Source organism: Natator depressus, chromosome 4, assembly GCF_965152275.1.
Source record: "Natator depressus isolate rNatDep1 chromosome 4, rNatDep2.hap1, whole genome shotgun sequence".
Classification (NCBI taxonomy): Eukaryota; Metazoa; Chordata; order Testudines; family Cheloniidae; genus Natator; species Natator depressus.
This window is the reverse complement of record NC_134237.1, coordinates 20,120,964-20,140,100: the sequence shown is the minus strand read 5'-3', so window position 1 is coordinate 20,140,100 and position 19,137 is coordinate 20,120,964. Positions and strand designations below refer to the sequence as shown.

The 19,137-nt window shown below is 45.9% G+C and overlaps 1 protein-coding gene across 1 annotated transcript; it reads left to right on the top strand.

The window, feature by feature from the left end:
• The first annotated feature begins 7,304 nt into the window (after positions 1-7,304).
• LOC141985774 (flavin reductase (NADPH)-like) lies at positions 7,305-18,923 on the top strand. Its single transcript, XM_074949968.1, has 5 exons — positions 7,305-7,684; positions 10,151-10,292; positions 11,389-11,590; positions 13,008-13,175; positions 18,716-18,923. Exons 2-5 carry the CDS (start codon positions 10,158-10,160, stop codon positions 18,871-18,873), a joined length of 663 nt encoding a protein of 220 aa, XP_074806069.1. The 5' UTR covers positions 7,305-7,684; positions 10,151-10,157; the 3' UTR covers positions 18,874-18,923.
• The last annotated feature ends 214 nt before the right edge of the window (positions 18,924-19,137 follow it).

Here is a 19,137-nt window from a genome sequence, read left to right as displayed (position 1 = left end):
CTTCTTTTAAAGTGGTGAGACTGGTGCACAACAGTCACCACACTATCCTTGACAGATAGAGGACCAATGGCACGGACACCATGACGATTGGAGATCCTCTATCTGCTGCAGCCTTCATCCACCTTCACAGCTGTTGTAACATTACACAACAGTTTCACCTCCATTGTGCAGTTATCCTCTGTCTGCTCTGCCATTAGGGACTTCTTGGATCACACATTTGAATTCTAAATGCGGGTTCACTATTGCCCGGTGGGGTTCCATGATGGTCCCATTAATGCAAGCCAGCTGTTCATAGGCCCGACTACATGAGGGATTCTTCCATTGGTCCCGGCTGAAGTCAGCCCCCAAATTTGGGATTTCTTCCTGAGTGGGTTGCCGGCGGTCAATCTCTTCCGCTGTGGGGTCAGGGTCGCTAGCCCTTCGGCCCTCAGAGATTCCATCGGCTTCCTCGACAGGTTCCCCCTTGAGGACTACTTCAGGTGGTGGGGCCCCTGCAGTTGTCACACACAGGACCTCCACGAACCCCTTCCAATCACAGCCCACGATGATGGGGTATGCCAGCCTTAGTGCCAGGCCAATCATCATAGTCCACATCTCCCCTCTCACAGTCAAGGCAACCTGGGCCTTGGGGTAGGGCTTCACATCCCCGTGGATGCACTGTAGTGGAATGACACCCAGCAGCAGGTCGGGAGACGGGGCAAGATTCTGGTGGACGAGAGTCTCCCCGCACTCCGAATCAATGAGAGCGGAGAGTTGGACTCTGTTCACATCAAGGGGGATTGTCAGTTTACCCGAGGGCTGATTACAGGCCCGAGCCTCCCCGGAACAGACCTGGCCAAAACTGCAGTTCGTCAAGGGACACTCACACTGAAGGTGCCCGAATTGGCCACGAGGTGTAACAAGGGCTGATTTCGGGATGTCGGGGATGGTCTGTAGAGTTGGGCAGGGGTACTGGCACACCTGCCACCCAGGGCTTCCCCATGCTGGCTACATCCTTAGGTAGTCCCCGCACTGTAGAGGGCGGCCATCGGGGCCTGCCGACCTCCCGTCCATCAGAGTGTTTTGGGCCGGTTCGGGGTTTGCTCCCTTGGCTCCAGGACTTCTCTTCCTGGGGTTGGACCATTATTGGGGTCACGGGCCGAGCCCCTGCCTCTGCCACCAAAAATGAGGGTGGGGCCACACCCTGCATAGTCTTTTACTCCCAGCCCCTCGGCTGGGGCTGACAGCTATTAACAGTCTGGGGCCCTAGCCAGAGCAACCAGCAAACACACAGAGTCTACAGCTCTAGCCCTTTGGGTGAGCAGAGCAGGGATCAGGCTTTAGTCTTGGCTTGCAGACTAAGGCGGCCAGCAAACATGCACAGTCAGTAGCTCTAGCCCTGGGGGTGGGGCAGAGCAGGGAACAGGCTTTAGTCTCAGTTTGCAGGCTAAGCAAACATGCACAGTCAATAGCTCTTGCCCTTTGGCTCCAGGGTGTATGAGGCAATGAACAGCCTCTCACGCTCCCGCCATGCCTTTAACAAGGTGCCCAAATCGGCCGCAGGTGAAACAAGGGCCAATTTCGATGCATCGGGGAGGGTCTGTAGAGCTGGGTACGGGTACTGGCACACCTGTAACCTGGGGCTTCCCCACGACTCCTACATCCCCAGGTAGTCCCCATGCTCTAGGGGGTGGTCATCGGCGCTACCGACCTCCCATCCACCAGGGTGTTTTGGGCCGGGTCGGGGTTCTTTCCTTTGGCTCTGGGTCTTCTCTTCCTGGGGTTGGACCATTATCGGGGTCACGGGCTGAGCCCCAGGCCGTACGATAGCCCCTGCCCCCAAAAAGTCCTCCAAAGGGCCACAGCTGTGCTCAGGATCACTGGCCGGTGGTGAAAGAACCAAGTTCTTCCTCACGCTGGAAGGATATGTATGAACTGCTCAAACACAACTTGTTTGGCAACTTCGGCCCCCATACACCATTTAAGCTGTAACCAGCACCAGCATGCATCCTTCAGCTGCTGGGCTACCGCCCTCAGTTGAGCCCCGGGAGGGTAGCTCTTCTCCTGGAGTCACTGCCCGAATGTCTCTGGTGTGATCTCAAGTGCATTGAGGATTGTGGCCTTCAACTGCCCATAGTCCTAGGCTTCCCTTACTGGGAGCCCCCCCATCAAGTACAGAGCCAATAGGGTGGCCCATTGCTCCGGGGGCCACTTAGCTGCGGAGGCGACCCTCTCAAATGTGATAAGGAAGGCTTTGGGATCATCCTCGGGGCCCATTTTTCCCAAGCATACTGGCACCATGGGGTCAGCCAGGGCCACTGCACCCCTGGGGTTGGAGCCCCTTGGGGTCAGCAGAAGTGCCACAAGCTGCTGCAAGCACTATTGTTGCTGCTCACGGTTTTGGGCCCCCAGTTCTCAAATCAGTTACTGTTGCTGGTTCCTGAGCTGTTTCAGCAGTTGCTGCTGCTGTTGGCTCTCAGCGAGCCATTTAATCAATTTCTCGACCTCCATCCTTCCTAAACTGGAGAAGGGTGAAGGGGGTCCGTCTAACGCTGTCGTTGGCTCGTCCCCTTATCTCAGGGGAGGGGACGATATCCATGTTCTCCACCAACTGTAGTGCTCCCTCGCTCCCCAGTGGGGAGGGAGGCCACTCTGCCTCATTATACTGGGTGGTAGTCCTCGGGCTCGGGTTGCTAACTGCAGAGCCCTCCCTTCCTGCCCCATCCTGGTACTTACGGCAAGGGGGGTGGAGCAGGTTTGGCTCTGCCCACCAGGGGGCATGTAGAGCTCTCTTGCTCTCCAGTCCGGTGGGAGGGCACTCTGCCTGATTACCAGGTGTCATTGTAAATCTTCATAGAATCATAGAATATCAGGATTGGAAGGGACCTCAGGAGATCATCTCATCCAACCCACTGCTTAAAACAAGACCAATCCCCAATTTTTGCCCCAGATGCCTAAATGGCCCCCTCAAGGATTGAACTCTCAACCCCGGGTTTAGCAGACCAATGCTCAAACCACTGAGCTATCCCTCCCTGCGAGTATTGTAAAATGCTGAGTATGTTTATAACTATTTCAAGTACATCCAAGTTTTAAAATTGGAGTGTGTCAAAACTTCACAGAGTATTATTAATCAGTTGTATTAAAGTAATGCATAGAGACCACAACACAAACTGCGGTCCTATTGCACTAGGCTTTCTACATAGAGTAGGACAACCCTATCCCATAACAATCTAAATTGATGAGACAAAGTATGTAACATTAAACGAGCTAGGCAGCAGACTAGAAGACAGGAACTCCTGGCTTCACCAGTGACTTTCAGGAAGTCACGGGTTAACCTCTTTGTGTCTCAGACTCCACCATCTGTAAAATGGGGATACAGCAGAAGCCTCCGATGAAGGCATTTCACTATATAATAGGGCAGAACCAGCCTAACACGAGATCCCATTATTCTCACACCAGAAGTGGTGGCAGGGCATCAGAGCCAGCCTTTCAGATGGCCCTTGGAAACTATTTTTGCTGCCTTCACAGACGAAATAGACTCCTGTCAACCATGATCACAGAGCTGGCCTGTGAATTTGTAAGATGATTGTTTGAATACACCACAAATGTAACTGACTCGTAAATACAGTGCTTTGAGATGTTTAGGCCAACTCCAGTCTCCTCCAGCCAAAGTAGAGTCCAGCAGCTTTTTTCTTTGACCCTAGTCATTCACCTATACCAGTTTACTGTAATAGGTGAGGAAATGTGACTGAGTTGAGATGAGGACATTTGGGACTTTCAGTTCCCTTTACTACAGAGCAAATCTTCTCTCTACCATGCTGCCCAGGGACCTGGACATTGTGGAAAGGGAAAGAGCAGGGGTTTTGTGGGTTGCAGTGCTGCCTAAAACCAGGACTGATGTACCTAAAGCCAGGGTGTAGGTGCCTAAGTCCCTCTGGATCTGGCCCTAAGAGGCTTCCTTACGTGAATGCTTGGGGCCAGTTCTCCACATTCTGACCTGTTTGTATTCTGTACCCACCTAGCACCAGGGTAGATGACCGTACTAGTTGCAGAGTAGTGGAAAAATTAGGTTCTAAGCCAGGGGTGGCCAACCTGAGCCTGAGAAGGAGCCAGAATTTACCAACATACATTGCCAAAGAGCCGCAGTAATACGTCAGCAGCCCCCCATCCGCTCCCCAGCCCCCACCAATCAGTGCCTATTCCCCCCTCACCCTGCAATCAGCTGTTTCATGTGTGCAGGAGGCTATGGGGGGGAGGAGCGAGGGCCTGGCAGGCTCAGAGGAAAGGGTTTGGGGGAAGGGGCTTGGGAGAAGGGGTGGAGTGGGGGCAGGGCTTGGGGCACAGCAGGGGGTTGAGCAGTGAGCACCCCCCAGCACATTGGAAAGTTAGCATCTGTAGCTCCAGCCCCAGAATCAGTGCCTAGGTAAGGAGCTGCATATTAATGTCTGAAGAGCCGCATATGTCTCTGGAGCCACAGGTTGGCCACCCCTGTTCTAAGCTATTTGAAAAGAGCAAGAAGGAGCAGCTGCACCCTCACAAAGCAGAAAACATGCATCTCCTGGAGTTCTAAGCCACCTTCTTTATATCTATTGACCAACCAAGCTCATCTAAAACTCCTCAGGTAATAAGAGCAGATGAGATGAGACATATTTAAGTTTGTATTGACATAAGAGGGCACTGCTGCTTCTTTTTCACGTGAGACTGGATCTTAGATTAACACTTTTAAGCCCTCCAAATTCTCTGGCTTTATTTGACTGTACTTTATTTTTTCCTGTTTGTGTTTTCCCCCCTCCCATGCCTTAACTCTTAAGCCACTGTTGTTGTTTTTTTTAATTTAAGATGAATTCAATGTAGAAATGTTTCTAGCTTTTGTCATACACAGCCAACGTCTTTCCCTACTCTGCAAGTGCAACCTCTGGAGGCATCAGCACCGATGTCTTCGAACCTAAACATTGTTTTAAGTTCATAGGTTGGATTCACAGCAATGAACAAGAGACTCCATCTGCCAGCCACACCCACCTGGTCCAGTCAGTCCTCCCATATCTCCTCTAAATTGGCGTGACTTTGTGTCCAGAGTGGAGAGACTGGGATTTATCATTAAATTCCAATCCAAAGTTAATTGAACTAGCACTTTCATGAGCCCAGTGCATCTCAAGGTGCTTTAAAATCAATACACAAAATACAAAGTGCAAGAAGGGCTCAATAGCATGAGATTTACATGGAACCGTATCTTTTTATCCAGTTTATGTTACATTAAAGACTATTAACTCAGAATCAATAAATCTGGTGGGCAAAGATTTCCAGATTCAGGAAGCCCAAAAAGCAAAGGAATATGATTTTTAAGGTCTTTATCCTAATTTTTGAAACATCCAGTAAACGGATATTGGATGATCTCGAGCAACAACTAAATGTTTCCTTGATAATGACTCAGATGAATTCACCAAAGTCCTTGTGTGTACCTCCCACAAGTCTTCAAAGCAGTTTTACTGTATACATTTAAAAAAAAAAATCAATGAAGTATTTCACTGAAAACCTGTCCTAGAAATGCATGTGGCTATAAAAGTTAATAAATAATTACTCCCTCATGACAACAGCACCATGGAGAGTTTGTGGCTTCCAGTTCTAATTCCACCAGCAGCATTTCACACAAGTTGGAATGGAGAATGTGGCTTAGTTTCCAGGAATGCAATGAGGTTTGGGCTTCTAAGTCACTTAGATGCTTTTGAAATATTTACCCTCAGTATCGTAATGTAAATAATTAACTTATGTGTGGTCATGCCTTGGCTTCAAAGAGGTTTATGTACAGAGGAGATACCATCCCTTGCGCAAGATATCTACTACAGTAAACATACAGTAGAACCTCGGAGTTACAAACACCTTGGGAATGGCGGTTGTCTGTAACTCTGAAATGTTCAGACCTCTGAACCAAACATTCTGGTCGTTCTTTCAAAAGTCTACAACGAAACATTGACTTAATACAGCCTTGAAACTTTACTATGCAGAAGAAAAATACTGCTTTCCCTTTATTTTTTTAGTAGTTTACATTTAACATAGTGCTGTACTGTATTTGCATGAGTGTGGGAAGGAGAAGAGAGAGAAAATAAACAGGTTAACCCTCAAGATGCATCAGCAACTACATTGTTTCATGCCTCTAGCCTCCATCTTCCCAGCCCCCTTTTCCCCAGATGGTGTTTGTCCTCTTCCTCCAAGCGTCTCAACATTATATTGTAATCACCTCAGGGCAGCAACACTGCTATCTTTAATTAGTCACACATGTAGGTGGAGCAACAGAAATAGCTGTTGATAATGGCATAGGTGCAGCTAAAGGAGCATTAGTTTTATGAGCTTTGACATAGGCCTATCCTCCTCAGTGCTATTTTAGCAAGCTAACACAGGTTTATCTACATGAGCTGCAAATCACACCCCCGCCTGTAGTGTTGAGATACCCTCCCAGGTACACAATGTCCAAAGACAGAGGAACAACAACTCTTCCACCCTGCCTGGGCTTAGTTCCCTGCAGACTCATTACCCTACTCTCAGGCTCTGCAGAGTTCTGCCTCCCTATCTTACTGAGCCCTGCAGCTGTCTCCTTGAATGCCTAGCTTTGCCTGAGCTGCTGACTAACAGGGCTTCTTTCTTCCCTACCTGCTTTAGGAGTCTCTTTTTTGCACCAGCTATCTGGATGCTTCAGGGACAGTCCCACACTACAAACTCCTTCCTACAGGCCTCATCACAGTTCCTTTCCCAGCAGGTAAATCTAACCCCCCCCACCTTTCTTTTTTTTTTTTTTTTTTTTTTTTTTTTTCCTCCTTCCTTCCTTCTTCTTCTTCTTCTGCATGTCCTTCCCCCTATTACCCTGCAATCCTTCCCTTATAGGAAGCCTGGCCTGGCTCTCCCCAGCTGGTTCTAATCCTTCATTGCCTCTCCACTCCAGGTGCCACAGAATGTGCTAACTGAGCTCTCTGGCTCCCCCTCCCACTGTCGCTGCCACTGTGGTGTTTATACACCCATCCCAGGTCCCCACTTGACTGAGGCTTCTAGGCACTACCCCAAACAGTAATCAATGTGCTCAGGCAGGAGCAGACCCCACGGTTCTACAAATTTGTTCTGCAAAATCAGGATCTCTTGAAAAATGGAGACCCCACGTCAGAGAAGTCCCAGAAACAGTGTCTAGATGCAATCAGTATCAGTGGCAATTTGTATTGCTGACAGCCTAGCTAATGTGGTTAATGGGTTTCTTTCCCCCTTGCATAACTTGTGTGTAACCAGACACTGGAGGCGTGGCAACATCCCAGCACTGCAGGCTCCCTGCCCGTGACTTTCTGCTGCGTTAGCAGGATTGTTCATGTTGTAATAGAGAAAAGGGAATGGGGCTGGACTGTGGGAAACTAGTGATAAGCCTCAAAATGCGTAAAAAACAAACCAAAAGTAATTAAGACATTATTTTTAGGCAAGTAAAACGATCAGGGAGGCGGAGCCTGTAAAGAGGTAGGAGGAGGAGGGGTCAATGCATACATGCTCAGAGGATTTTGTTTGGAGAACTTAGTGTGAACATGACAGAAAAGGAAACCTGAATCCAGTTCGGCCTCCCATACACAAATGCAGTAAGACTCTCTGGAGAGTTTGGTGCAGAGCTACTTCTAGCTACTACTCTAACCAAGGGGCATAGCCATCTCCCATCACTTGTCTCCAACAAGTGATTTTGGTAAGTATTTGTTTTAGTTTGTATTAAAGAATGGGCTGGGGAAAAGTCACTTCTATGCTCTTATCTGTCTCCTTGTTGCTGAGAAGCGGTGCTGGGTGGGGCAAGGAGAACTTGGCCTGTTTAAATTCCTACTGAATAGTCTTATGGAATATCCTGGGCTGATCATATGATACAGTAAATAAGCAAAAAGAAAAGGAATACTTGTGGCACCTTAGAGACTAACCAATTTATTTGAGCATAAGCTTTCGTGAGCTACAGCTCACTTCATCGGAGCGAGCTGTAGTTCACGAAAGCTTATGCTCAAATAAATTGGTTAGTCTCTAAGGTGCCACAAGTACTCCTTTTCTTTTTGTGAATACAGACTAACACGGCTGCTACTCTGAAACCAGGAAATAAGCAGCCCTCTCTTTCTCACTGATCCCTTGCCCCACTGCTGCTGCTACTCGATGTGACACCTAAGGAGTGTATAGAACAAATGGGTAGTGGCAGGGGATGGACTAGGTGATCTAATAGTCTTTTCTCATTGCAGTATCTCTGAATGTAATGTATGTGGTGATAGGGGAAAGAGGGAGTTTCTGGTGGGGGGAACATGAAGCAGATGGGGAATAGCTGTTCCAAAAAATTCCCAGAAGGGAACAGGGCAGCACAGGGATGAACTCCAGAGAGAGCCCTGCAAAGAAATAAGATAAATAGCATATGCAGGTACACTCACAAGCACAGAATTTAGTCTCAATCTGAAAATATAGCAATGGCAGCTAGCAGAAATCCCTGGCTCCAGAGGATGATTCTGCATTCTGGAATGATACAAGCAGCTGTCTGGTCCTTGATCACTCAGCAGGCCTGATATCTAGGAAACAGCACAGGACAGAGAGGCACTGAGCGAATGAGGTGTGGTTCCTCGCATCACAGAAGAAGTGGCTACAATCTCCTGCTCCACCTCTTCCTTAGAAAAAAGACTCACCCTCCTGCTGAGTAGGTACAAAAGGAAAGGAATTTAAATAATCAAAAACACAAATCTGAGCCAATTGAGTTGCTGAAAACTATGTACCTCAATGTTACAGTTTGTCAGGCTGGTTTATAGGGCACTGTACTAAGAGTCAGGAGGCCTGGGTTCTATTCCCAGTTTGTTCTGTGGGTTTGGGTGGATCACCCCATCTCTCAATGCCTCATCTTTCCAATCTGTAAAATGAACCACCCTTATAAAATACATTGAGACCTATAATGCAAAGTATATAGGAGCTAAGTATTCCTTAGGCATTCTTATGTTGATCTCACATGCAGGATCAGGGACCCATTGTGCTAGGCACTATATGGCCATACAGGAAGACAGTCCTAAACTGAAGAGCTTACAATTTAATAAAAGACAAGACCAAAGCAGGGAATGGGGGTGGGAGAACTCGGGTAACTGGGACAGGAACATGTGGTTGTGTAGAATAGTTATGTGCACCTCTGGATGGCCTTGGGTCTTTTTTAATTATAAAGTAAATGTAAGTAAATACATTGATACTGTAGCAGCAATCTGCCCAATGTGCCCTGAAGTATGAGGCACCACACTAACAATGGCAATGGGGAGCAAAGTCTGGGAGGAGCTAGAAAGAATGATGAGCAGCAGCAGTTGTTCTAGGACAGATTCCCACCTGCCCCTTGATCCTGCTGGAAACGTACAGTGTGCGTAAATATTTCTACACACTTTACCCATCATAATTTCCACGACAGATAGTTGCCTCAAAACAAAACAAATGAATAGCCATGTTAACTAGAAATGCTTCTGATGCCTAGAGAGGGGAATGGGCTTCAGAGTCCGAGCTCCAGCCCTATCTGCAACTTCAAAGGGCTGTCTAGACAGCTATTTATTTAGAGTGCTAGCACGAGCCCCACTGGACCAAGTCTGTCAACCTAGGTTCTCGCTCGCTCTGGAATGCCAATGTCTGCTGTGTAGACACACTCTTAGAGGTTGATTGTCCCTCGCCTTTGAACAGGTGATGGCGAGGGAATCGGATGAGAGTGGGTCACACCAAGAAGCTTTTCTGCATCCTGTACAAGAGCCAGGGACAATTGCAGTCTGTGCCTTTGGTGGACTACAGTGACTGATTCCTTCATGTCCTGCCGCAGCATCCTTACTAGCCTACAGAACTTGCCAGCAGTGAAGATGGGAGCAGGCTGAATAGTGCTAAAACATAGTACAGGCTGTTCATTCCCATCACTTGCACCGGGGAGTGGGTGAAGGGCTGTACTTCCCAAGGAGCAGTCTCTCGTAGAGCTTTCCCTGCAGTCATGTGACTCCATACCGCAACATTGTAACATACACATTCTGGTCCCTAGAGAGCTCCTGATACTTGAGTTGGACCTTAAAAGTTACTGTCTTCCTAAACATCTAGAGACCTTTTTTTTTTTTTCCTTTTAAATTTAAATACCAGGCAGCTATTCACAACCAAAACCATTCTCAACCTTGCCTTTTCTTTGCAGATAAGTTATGAAGCTGTCGGTTCTTGGTGCAACAGGTCAATCTGGTCAGTTTCTGGTCTCACAAGCGCTACAGCAAGGCCATGAAGTGACAGCACTTGTGCGGAATGTCACCAAACTGACTATTCAACATAAAAATCTGAAGGTATTTCATTTTTTAAATACTAAGCAGATAATAGTTTTCTATATGAGGTCGTTTGCTGAAGTGACTAGTGATTTTGGGTACCTCAACTTGACACTTTAGAGGGGCCTGATTTTCAGAGGGTGGGTGCTCAGCACTTTCTAAAAATTGTGGTCATTTTAATGTGTCTCAAGTCAGGCAACCAATAATGCAAGCAATGAGGACCACTAATTTCTTTTTTTTAATCTTGGCCTAAATATATTCCATATTTATCTACTGGTACTTATACTGCCTATGGATCTGATCCAAAGCCTGTTGAATTCAATTGAAGTCTCTCCATTGGACTCTGTAGGCTTTGGATCAGCTTTATAGATAGCTATTATAACTCAGGTTGGGCAAATGATTCTACAAAAACATGTCAGCCTGCCCAATGACATCTAAATTATTTGTGTGGCATGTGATCTCCGAAAACCAGATACAGCACCTGCAGGTTCCTGCCCTATTAGAAATTCCCACCTTACTTTCTGAGCCAATATCTCTACAATCCCAGGAGATTTTATGTTATACCACGTTTCCTGCTCTTTTCTTCTTTAATTTTAACGATGAGCGCTCCAGCAGCAGTTTGGGTCTGGGAATTGAAAGGGTGGAATTGCCAAAGGCTCTGTTCCTGCAGAGTGCTGATTTCAGTGGGATTTGAGAGCAGTCAGCAGTTCTCAAGAGATGCTTGCAGGAATGGGGTCTAACTGCCTCAGAGAACAGCTTCATCAGACACCTTGACTGGACTTCTTGTGACCTTGGAGAAGAGAGCATTGACTTTGGACCAGGCAAACAAAGAAGTGAACACGCCCTTGAAGACTGGGTCCTCTCTAGAGCCTGATCCTCTAGGTCAGTATCATTAGTCTGTCGAGCTGGGAGGCACTGAACTCCAGTGCCGTCCAGTGTATTAGGCAGTGGGCAAGGAGTTAGGCTCTCTCAATTCTATTCTCAGCTCTGCCACTGAGGTTCTGAGTAAACCTGGGCAAGTCCCTTCATCACGCTGTGCCTCAGGAGAAGGAAATGTTGATGGGTATGGTGGGGAGAGAAGTATTGACAAGATTATGATATTATTACATCTTTTTAGGTGGTGGAAGCAAACATCTTTTCAGCAGAACTGTTGTCGGGACATTTTCAAGGTCAAGATGCTGTCATTTCCTGCTTGGGCTTCCCCTACAAGATCTTCTCAGCAATTTCAGGATACACAGATTCAATGGAAGCTATAGTGGCTGCCATGCGGCTAGCCAGAGTGAACCGTGTAATAACCATGACATCATGGTACACTTCCCGTGAGTACAGTAACCAGCGGATTGTTCAAGTGCATCTTTCTAGACATTGGCTCCAGAGAGAATGAGTAAGGAGGAGGGGTTACTATTGTCTACCGGGTAAAGGGGATTTTAGCATCTGAGATTCCTGAGAACCTTGAACTGAAAATTAAGAGTCTCAGTACTGAAGGAAAGAAGAGGCCCTGGAGGTTTTTCGCCTTCCTCTGTAGCATGGGGCACGGGTCACTTGCTGGAGGATTCTCTTCTACTTGAAGTCTTTAAATCACGATTTGAGGACTTTAATAGCTCACACATAGGTTAAGGGTTTTTCGCAGGAGTGGGTGGGTGAAATTCTGTGGCCTGCGTTGTGCAGGAGGTCAGACTAGATGATCATAATGGTCCCTTCTGACCTTAGTATCTATGAACAAGCAGTTCTGTTGTTGTTGACCAGGGATAAAATTTTCAGAAGCCGTAATTGACCTAACCTTCTACATTGTCTTACAAGTCAATAGGACTTAGGCTCTTAAGTCACTTTATTATTTGTATTACTGTACTGCTTAAGAGCCCTAGTCACAGACCAGGAGCACATTGTGTTAAGTATTGTACACACACAGAACAAAAAGACAGTCCCTTTCTGAAGGGGCTTACAATCTAAATAAGGTGCCTTTGAAAATTTTTCCCCATATCCCTTCTTGTTGGATTTCTAAGCGGAACCCACTAAAATTCCTCAAAGTCCTGCATACAGCCTGGGATAGCTTCTTTAGAGGCTGTCTTGGCTTCATTTTTCCCAAAAACCTCATATCCTATCCAGAATATTACAAGGATCACGATAAATTACATTGTATTTCATGCGACTGGACGATATATCCTGTCTGGTGCATTTACAAATAGAGCTGAAAATTTGGTGAACCACTTTTACAGTATTACAGACCAGCCTCATTTGACAGAAGATGCTGATACAGTAGGTGTTATAGTGCCTAGGCCCAAGGTGTTTACCATGCTTATCTAGAATTCCTTCTTTTATTGGCTAGTTAAATAGCTAAACACTGGAAAACACCCTTCTTTTGACTTTCATTTAAAAAGTGTTTTTTAAATCTGTAGGACAACAGACTGAGATCTGCTGGAAATTCTCTCTAAGCGTCCTGGTTCCCTCCTGCAGTCTCTTTCCCTACAGACTTCCCTCACCTTATTAATGCATACCTCTGCCCTTACTATAGTGAATCAAACTCCCAAAGATGGTAAAGGGGCCCTCTCTCAACTTTCCTATGCTTCACAAGGAACTCCTCTGGGTTTACCTTCCCTGTCTGGATCCGTTCTGTCCCAATACCTAGACTGATGCCATATCTCTTGAGGATGCATGAGTGCTGTGATAGCCAATATAGCCAAACTCATGTTCAGGAATTCTGTGAGAACAGTGAAAAGAATGTCTCTTTCCTTACAGCTGAGTCTGGACAGAATGCTCCACTCATGGTGCGTTTTCTCCTCCTGCCACTCATCAGAAGTGTGCTTTCCAACATGAAACAAATGGAAAACTACTTAGAGAAGGAGTGCAGTGACCTCAGCTGGACTGTAGTGAGGCCACCAGGACTTCAAAATGTTCCAGCCACAGGTAAAGGAACTATGGTAGCAGCATCAACTATGGGAAAGCTTTGATGACTGTATAACCAGTCAGTAATATTGATGGCCTTATGGGTGATGAAGATATCCACTCATTGCCTACTGTCCTTATTTTGAATAGATGTTAAGTACCTCCTGCAGCAGGTGCTGATTAGCCTTAATTTTGACTACGTTTTTATTTGTATTATGGTAGCACTTCAGAGCCCCAGTCATGGCCAAGACCGTATTGTGCAAGGTGCTGTTCAAACGCAGAACAAAAAGACACTCCCTGCCCCAAAGAGCTTTCCTTTGGAGCTGAGGCCACTCAGTATTTTGCAAGTTCTGTTAGTTAGGCTTGAGGAGCATTGGTAGAGCTATGTGGAAAAGAGTGCAGAGCGACATCTAGCTAGTACCGTTAATTACTTTCGGGTGGCCTGAAATATTTTAAACTGAAAGAGGGAAAAGAAAGTATTAAATGAATTTGAGAATAAATGTTTCCAGTGTAGGGGTATCAATTATATGTTACCTACATCATTTAGCCAATGTTTCCAGGGACTGATATATCAAAGCTTTACTAACCAAGGACCTGATCCAGTGCCCACTGAAGTCAGTGGAAAAACTTCAAGGGGCATTGGACCAGGGTCAAGGATAGTAAGTGGAAAAACACTGAATTGAAGGAACAGTATCAAAGAATAGACAGGCCCCAAATTTATCTTACCTGTTACTTACTTCATGCCATGCATGCAGGAAAATCAAGCCCTGTTGTGTTCAGTTTTCCATTCTAGTGTGAAGGTAGAGCTCTTGTTAATTTCATTTTGCCATGACTGCGGCAGATAAAGCACTAGACTAGAGCTGTGTGAAACCCGGGGTGTTCAGCAGAGCTCAGACAAATCTCTTCATTTCATGTAAGGTAGTAGTAGTACCCTCTCTGTGTTCGTTTGAATTTTGTGAACCCAACATTCCAAAGCAAAGCTCACCTCTAATTAACAATTTGGGGCTGATTTGACTCAGGCCTTGGCTACTCTTGCAAGTTAGAGCGCATTAAATCAGCCCCGGGTGCCCTAATTCTTGAGGTGTCCACACTGGCAAGGCACTTAGAGCGCCTGGACTCTGCAGCTGGAGTGCTCCTGGTAATCCACCACCATGAAAAGCATAGAGCTTGCTGTGCCCCATCTGAAAACACCAGGGTTTCAGTGTGGATGACGTGTTGCATTACTGCATTGTGATTGGCCTCCGGAAGCATTCCGTAATCCCTTGACGTCAAGTGGCCACTCTGATCATTGTTTTGTTTTGAATTCAGCTGCAGGCATGCAGATATCCCCTTTCAAAGCTCCCTTTCCTGCCAGCCAGCTGCTTATCTGCTCAAGGACAAAGCAACCATTACTGTGGAATGCTCCCCCTGCTGAGGGGCGGGGGTGGGGTGTGTGTGTGTGTGTGTGTGTGTGTGCACGCGTGCGCTGACATCCGGGTTCCCCCTGCCGCTGTCTGAACTTACAAGACAGCATGCTGACACACTCTCTGCACTCCCCCAACACACTGTCTCTCCCCCCACGTACACCCTCCACCCCCCCATTTGAAAAGCATGCTGCAGCCACTTGCACACTGGGATAACTACCAATACACTGCTCTCTGTGGCGTTGCAAGAGCTCCATGCCACTGCTTGCAGCTGACGGTGTGAACACACGGCAGTGCTTTCCCTGCTGCGGTCTCCAAGGGCTGGTTTAACTCCCAGCGCTCTACATCTGCAAATGTAGCCATGCCCTCATATGATCACTTTTCCCAGGGCTTTTCCCTATGCCCAGGTTTGTCCATACTCAAACCAGGGACCCAGGAAGATTGACAAACCTCAGTGAATGTTTTAGTCATTCTCACCTGAGTTTGTAAGTAACAGTTTTGCCTTGATTCATTTTTTGTTAAGAATGTGTTTGCACTGCTGTGTAAATCACATTTTGTAATTGTACTCACATAAAAATCACACTCAGCCCAGTCAGAATCATACAAGTGATAATGTGTGTATAGTCACACTAGTGTCCATATATGTCACAATCACACTGAGGTATCTGAACACACAGTCTATCACTTACATGTCTAACTGCTCTGGTGTGTACTGTAGGCTTACGATTGTTTGTGAATTTTTGCACACATAACTGGGCTTTTTTTAAAAAAAAAAAAAATACGGTCCTAAACGTCTTTCAGTATAGCAGTAAAGCTCCTCAGGGCCTTACATTCTTCAGATCCTGTGAAGGATACAGACCCCAGATTAGCAAACCTTTGTGTTTTTAATTGAAAACCCTATTTATCATATTAATAAAACACCTGTAAACCCCAACCTTCAACACTTACACATTTTACACCCATGAGTAATCCTATTGCAGTCACTAGGATTAATCCCATGAGTAAAGTTCCACATGTACTTAAGTGTTTGCAGGATCAGGGGCTTAGATCCCAATCCTGTGAGTTACTGAGCTACTCCTAGGAGATGCTGAGCATCCTGGACTCTTAAAGTCATCAGGACCTAAGAGTGCTCAGCACCTTGTGGGAGTAGTTACCACCTTACAGGATCAGGCCTCCAGTTATTAACAGAACACATGTGGTTAATTTTATAAGACTAGCAGCAGCAGTTAATGCTTAGAGAAAAACAGGATATTTGAGGACTGATAGTATATCAACAAGCAAAGCTGTTTTGCTGGGGATAATCCCAGTGGTTTATTTGATCATGGAGCAGTTTAATCTTTGTAAAGTGTACCCTCCAGAAATTCATGGAATTAATTGTTTTCTTGTGATCATTGTAAATGAGTTAAAAAAATAATGTCAGCCTTATCGGTGAAGCTTCATAGTAGCTTAATAAACTAACAAAAAGACCTTTGTTGCAAATGGGGGGCGGGGGGAAATGCTGGGGTAATAGATCTCACTGCGTTCTTGCAGTATAGTAAAATCCACAGCAAACTGTTATTAAGAATGAGTTATTTTAATTAAGTCCTCCCCACTGATCCCCAGAGCTGGAGCCTGTCAGCAGCTTGTTGATAAGTCACTAATAAATTGGTTAGTACTCCTTTTCTTTTTGCGAATACAGACTAACACGGCTGCTATTCTGAAACCTATACACGGTAGTTCTATACAGGCCTTTTTGAGCTCAATGGGAAACAAGAGGGGGATAGAGCAAGGTATCTCACCATGTGGACTTTATTGCTGGGGTGCACCCTTATTTTAAGTAAAGATTGTTATCAAAACAATGGAGTTTACTCTACCTAAATGTAAAATCTAATTTCACTTGAACCTGTCACAGAGCTGGGATCTTGGGCTAATCAGCACTAAAGGCAAAAGCTCTTGATCCTCTAGCTCAGGTGTGGGCAAACTACAGCCTGGGAGCTGCATCTGGCCCTTCAGACATTTTAATCTGGGCCTTGAGCTCCTGCCGGGGAGCGGAGTCTGGGGCTTGCCCCACTCCACGCGTGCTGTGGCTCCGCATAGCTCCTGGAAACAGGAGCATGTCCCCACTCCAGCTCCTATGTGTAGGGGCAGCCAGGTGGCTCCACACACTGCCCCAGCCCCAAGCGCTGCCCCTGCAGCTCCCACTGGCTGAGAATCATGGCCAATGGGAGCTGCAGGGGCGGTGCCTGCGGACAGGGCAGCGTGCTGAGCTGCCTGGCTGCCCCTCCGCGTAGGAGCTGGAGGAGGGACATGCTGCTGCTTCCGGGAGCTTCTACTTGGATCTGAGCTCATTTCTCCCAGGACCTCAGCCTCAACTTAAATTCCCCATTTAAAAATGAACATGTTTATGTTTACCCATCAAGCCAAATGCTATCAGGAAACAAGTTTTTTATGCTATTACATTTCCCTTGAAGAGAAGCTCTTTGTCCTGTCATAGCTATGACTCTCTCGGTCTGGGAGAGATGGTAAAACCAGATGGTAACTTTTTACACCATATCAGTTTATAAACCTGCTACAATTGATGCATCCAGAGAACGTCAACTGGCTTCAGTGTTGTGACTCTGGATTTACACTGGCATAGCTGTGAGCAGAATTTGGCTTCCATTTTTACAATAAAAATGAGACGGAAAAATAAATGAGTTGAAGTCTTAACCAAAACTCCCTTACAGGGTAGACACTTGTCAAAAACACTGTTTACCTGCTGTACGCTGTTTCTTAGCCAAAACCAGCTAATACAGTCTCTCCGCAATGTTGAACAACGTTTTATAACTGGGAAATGTTGCCACTTCCACCTTCCTCGCTCCACCATAAAACAGTAACAGGACCCATTTTAAACATTTGTCTAACTTCCAAAGAGATTTTAATAGGCTTTTCTGGAGGGAGGTTAGGTAATGATGTGCTGCAGGCAAATGTGTGGAATAGTCTTTGATCCAAGGGTAAGGTGAGGCAGATCCTGCTTCAGGGTGGCTCATTACTTTATAAATAATATAGACTGGTTGTTATAGAATAGACCTCCAGACAAATAAATAAGATAGTGATATAGAGACTACTACTAATATGGCAAATACTAAGGTAATGTTATTTAGAAGTTGTTGTTTTTCAGACTTTATTTTAAGAAATTTAAATGAGTACAAGTGCAGTAAGGAAGTAAACTGAAAATGAGCAAAATTCCCTCTTAATGTACTACAAGGATAAAAAATGCTGTGTAGAAGCAAAAAATAGCTTGATAGTAACACACTAGACCAGGTGATTACTTACCACTCTCGGTGCATTCATTATTGCTATGTAATAGATCTCTTCAGCTGGTGGAAGTTGGTAGTGCTCCTGTGACTTCAATTAGTGTTCACTAGCTGAGGATCTGTCCTCTTAGGTGGCTACCTGAAGGTTAAGCAGGAGTTGTAATAGGAAGAAAAGGAGAGCGAGAAGATAGAAAAGAAGACATAAATCGAGTGATGGAAGTCTTCGGGTGGAGGGAGGGAGGTGATGTCGCCAAACCTAGCCTATCGCACATCTTGCGGAAATCCTTGAAGTTATTTAGTTACCTAAAGCAGGGGGTCTCAACCTCTTTCTTTCTGAGGCCCCCTCAACAGGCTATAAAAACTCCACTGTCCATCTGGGCCACAACCAACTATTTTTCTGCATATAAAAGGCAGGGCCAGCATAAAGGGGTGGCAGGCAGGGAAATTGCCCGGGGTCCCACGCCACTGGGGGCCTTGTGAAGCTAAGTTGCTCAAGCTTCGGCTTCAGCCCTGGATGGCAGTGATTGGAACCCCAGGCTTCAGCCCCATGCGGTGGGGCTTCGGCCTTCTGCCCTGGGCCACAGCATCTCTAATGTTGGCCCTGCTTGGTGGACCCCCTGAAACCTGCTTGGGAGCCCCGGGCCTCTGGTTGAGAACCACTGACCTAAAGCAACTGGCAATACTTAAGAGTGGCCACTGTATTTCCTGATTTGTCAACGATACAGACTAGTACCTTTCTATAGCTATTGCTTAAAATTAACTTGATATTTCGTACTTACATTGGGGTTGGGCAGGTGAGAATCAATTGAAATGTAATGTTTTGACTCTGCAATTCTGTTTTTTCCACCTACAGTTCATATCCATTTATATTTTTCTCCTACAGACAAAGAAATTCTGACTCATGAAGGCTATTTCGTTCCTGATCCAAATGGTTACCCGGTAACCAACTCAGTGGCAAGAGGGGATGTAGCTCGCTTCATGCTGTCTCTCCTCAACAGTAACAAATGGATAAAAAAAGGAGTGGCAATGTGTACCAACTAGAGGTTGTATTTTTCTTTGGCAGGATAACGTAAGTACCAACCCCAGAGCAGCGGCAAAGAACGATCAAGCACTTATGACACAAGATAGATTTTTTGAAAAGAAAATTTTATTAAGGCAAAACTTCAATAAAATATTAAAATACTATATCATATATTACGTATTCAGGATCAAGTTAATATTCAAAGAACCTGGCTAAAGAAGTTAGTTTGTTTGAATCTTCGCTTGTCTTGACACAAAAGAATAATTTTCACTCAGTCCTCAGAG

Bases quoted from the DNA above. Each gene is read 5' to 3' on its own strand.
- LOC141985774 (XM_074949968.1), top strand. From the start codon at position 10,158: ATGAAGCTGTCGGTTCTTGGTGCAACAGGTCAATCTGGTCAGTTTCTG. The intron at 10,293-11,388 runs GTATTTCATTTT...ACATCTTTTTAG, and splicing joins TTCAACATAAAAATCTGAAG to GTGGTGGAAGCAAACATCTT. The intron at 11,591-13,007 runs GTGAGTACAGTA...CTTTCCTTACAG, and splicing joins GACATCATGGTACACTTCCC to CTGAGTCTGGACAGAATGCT.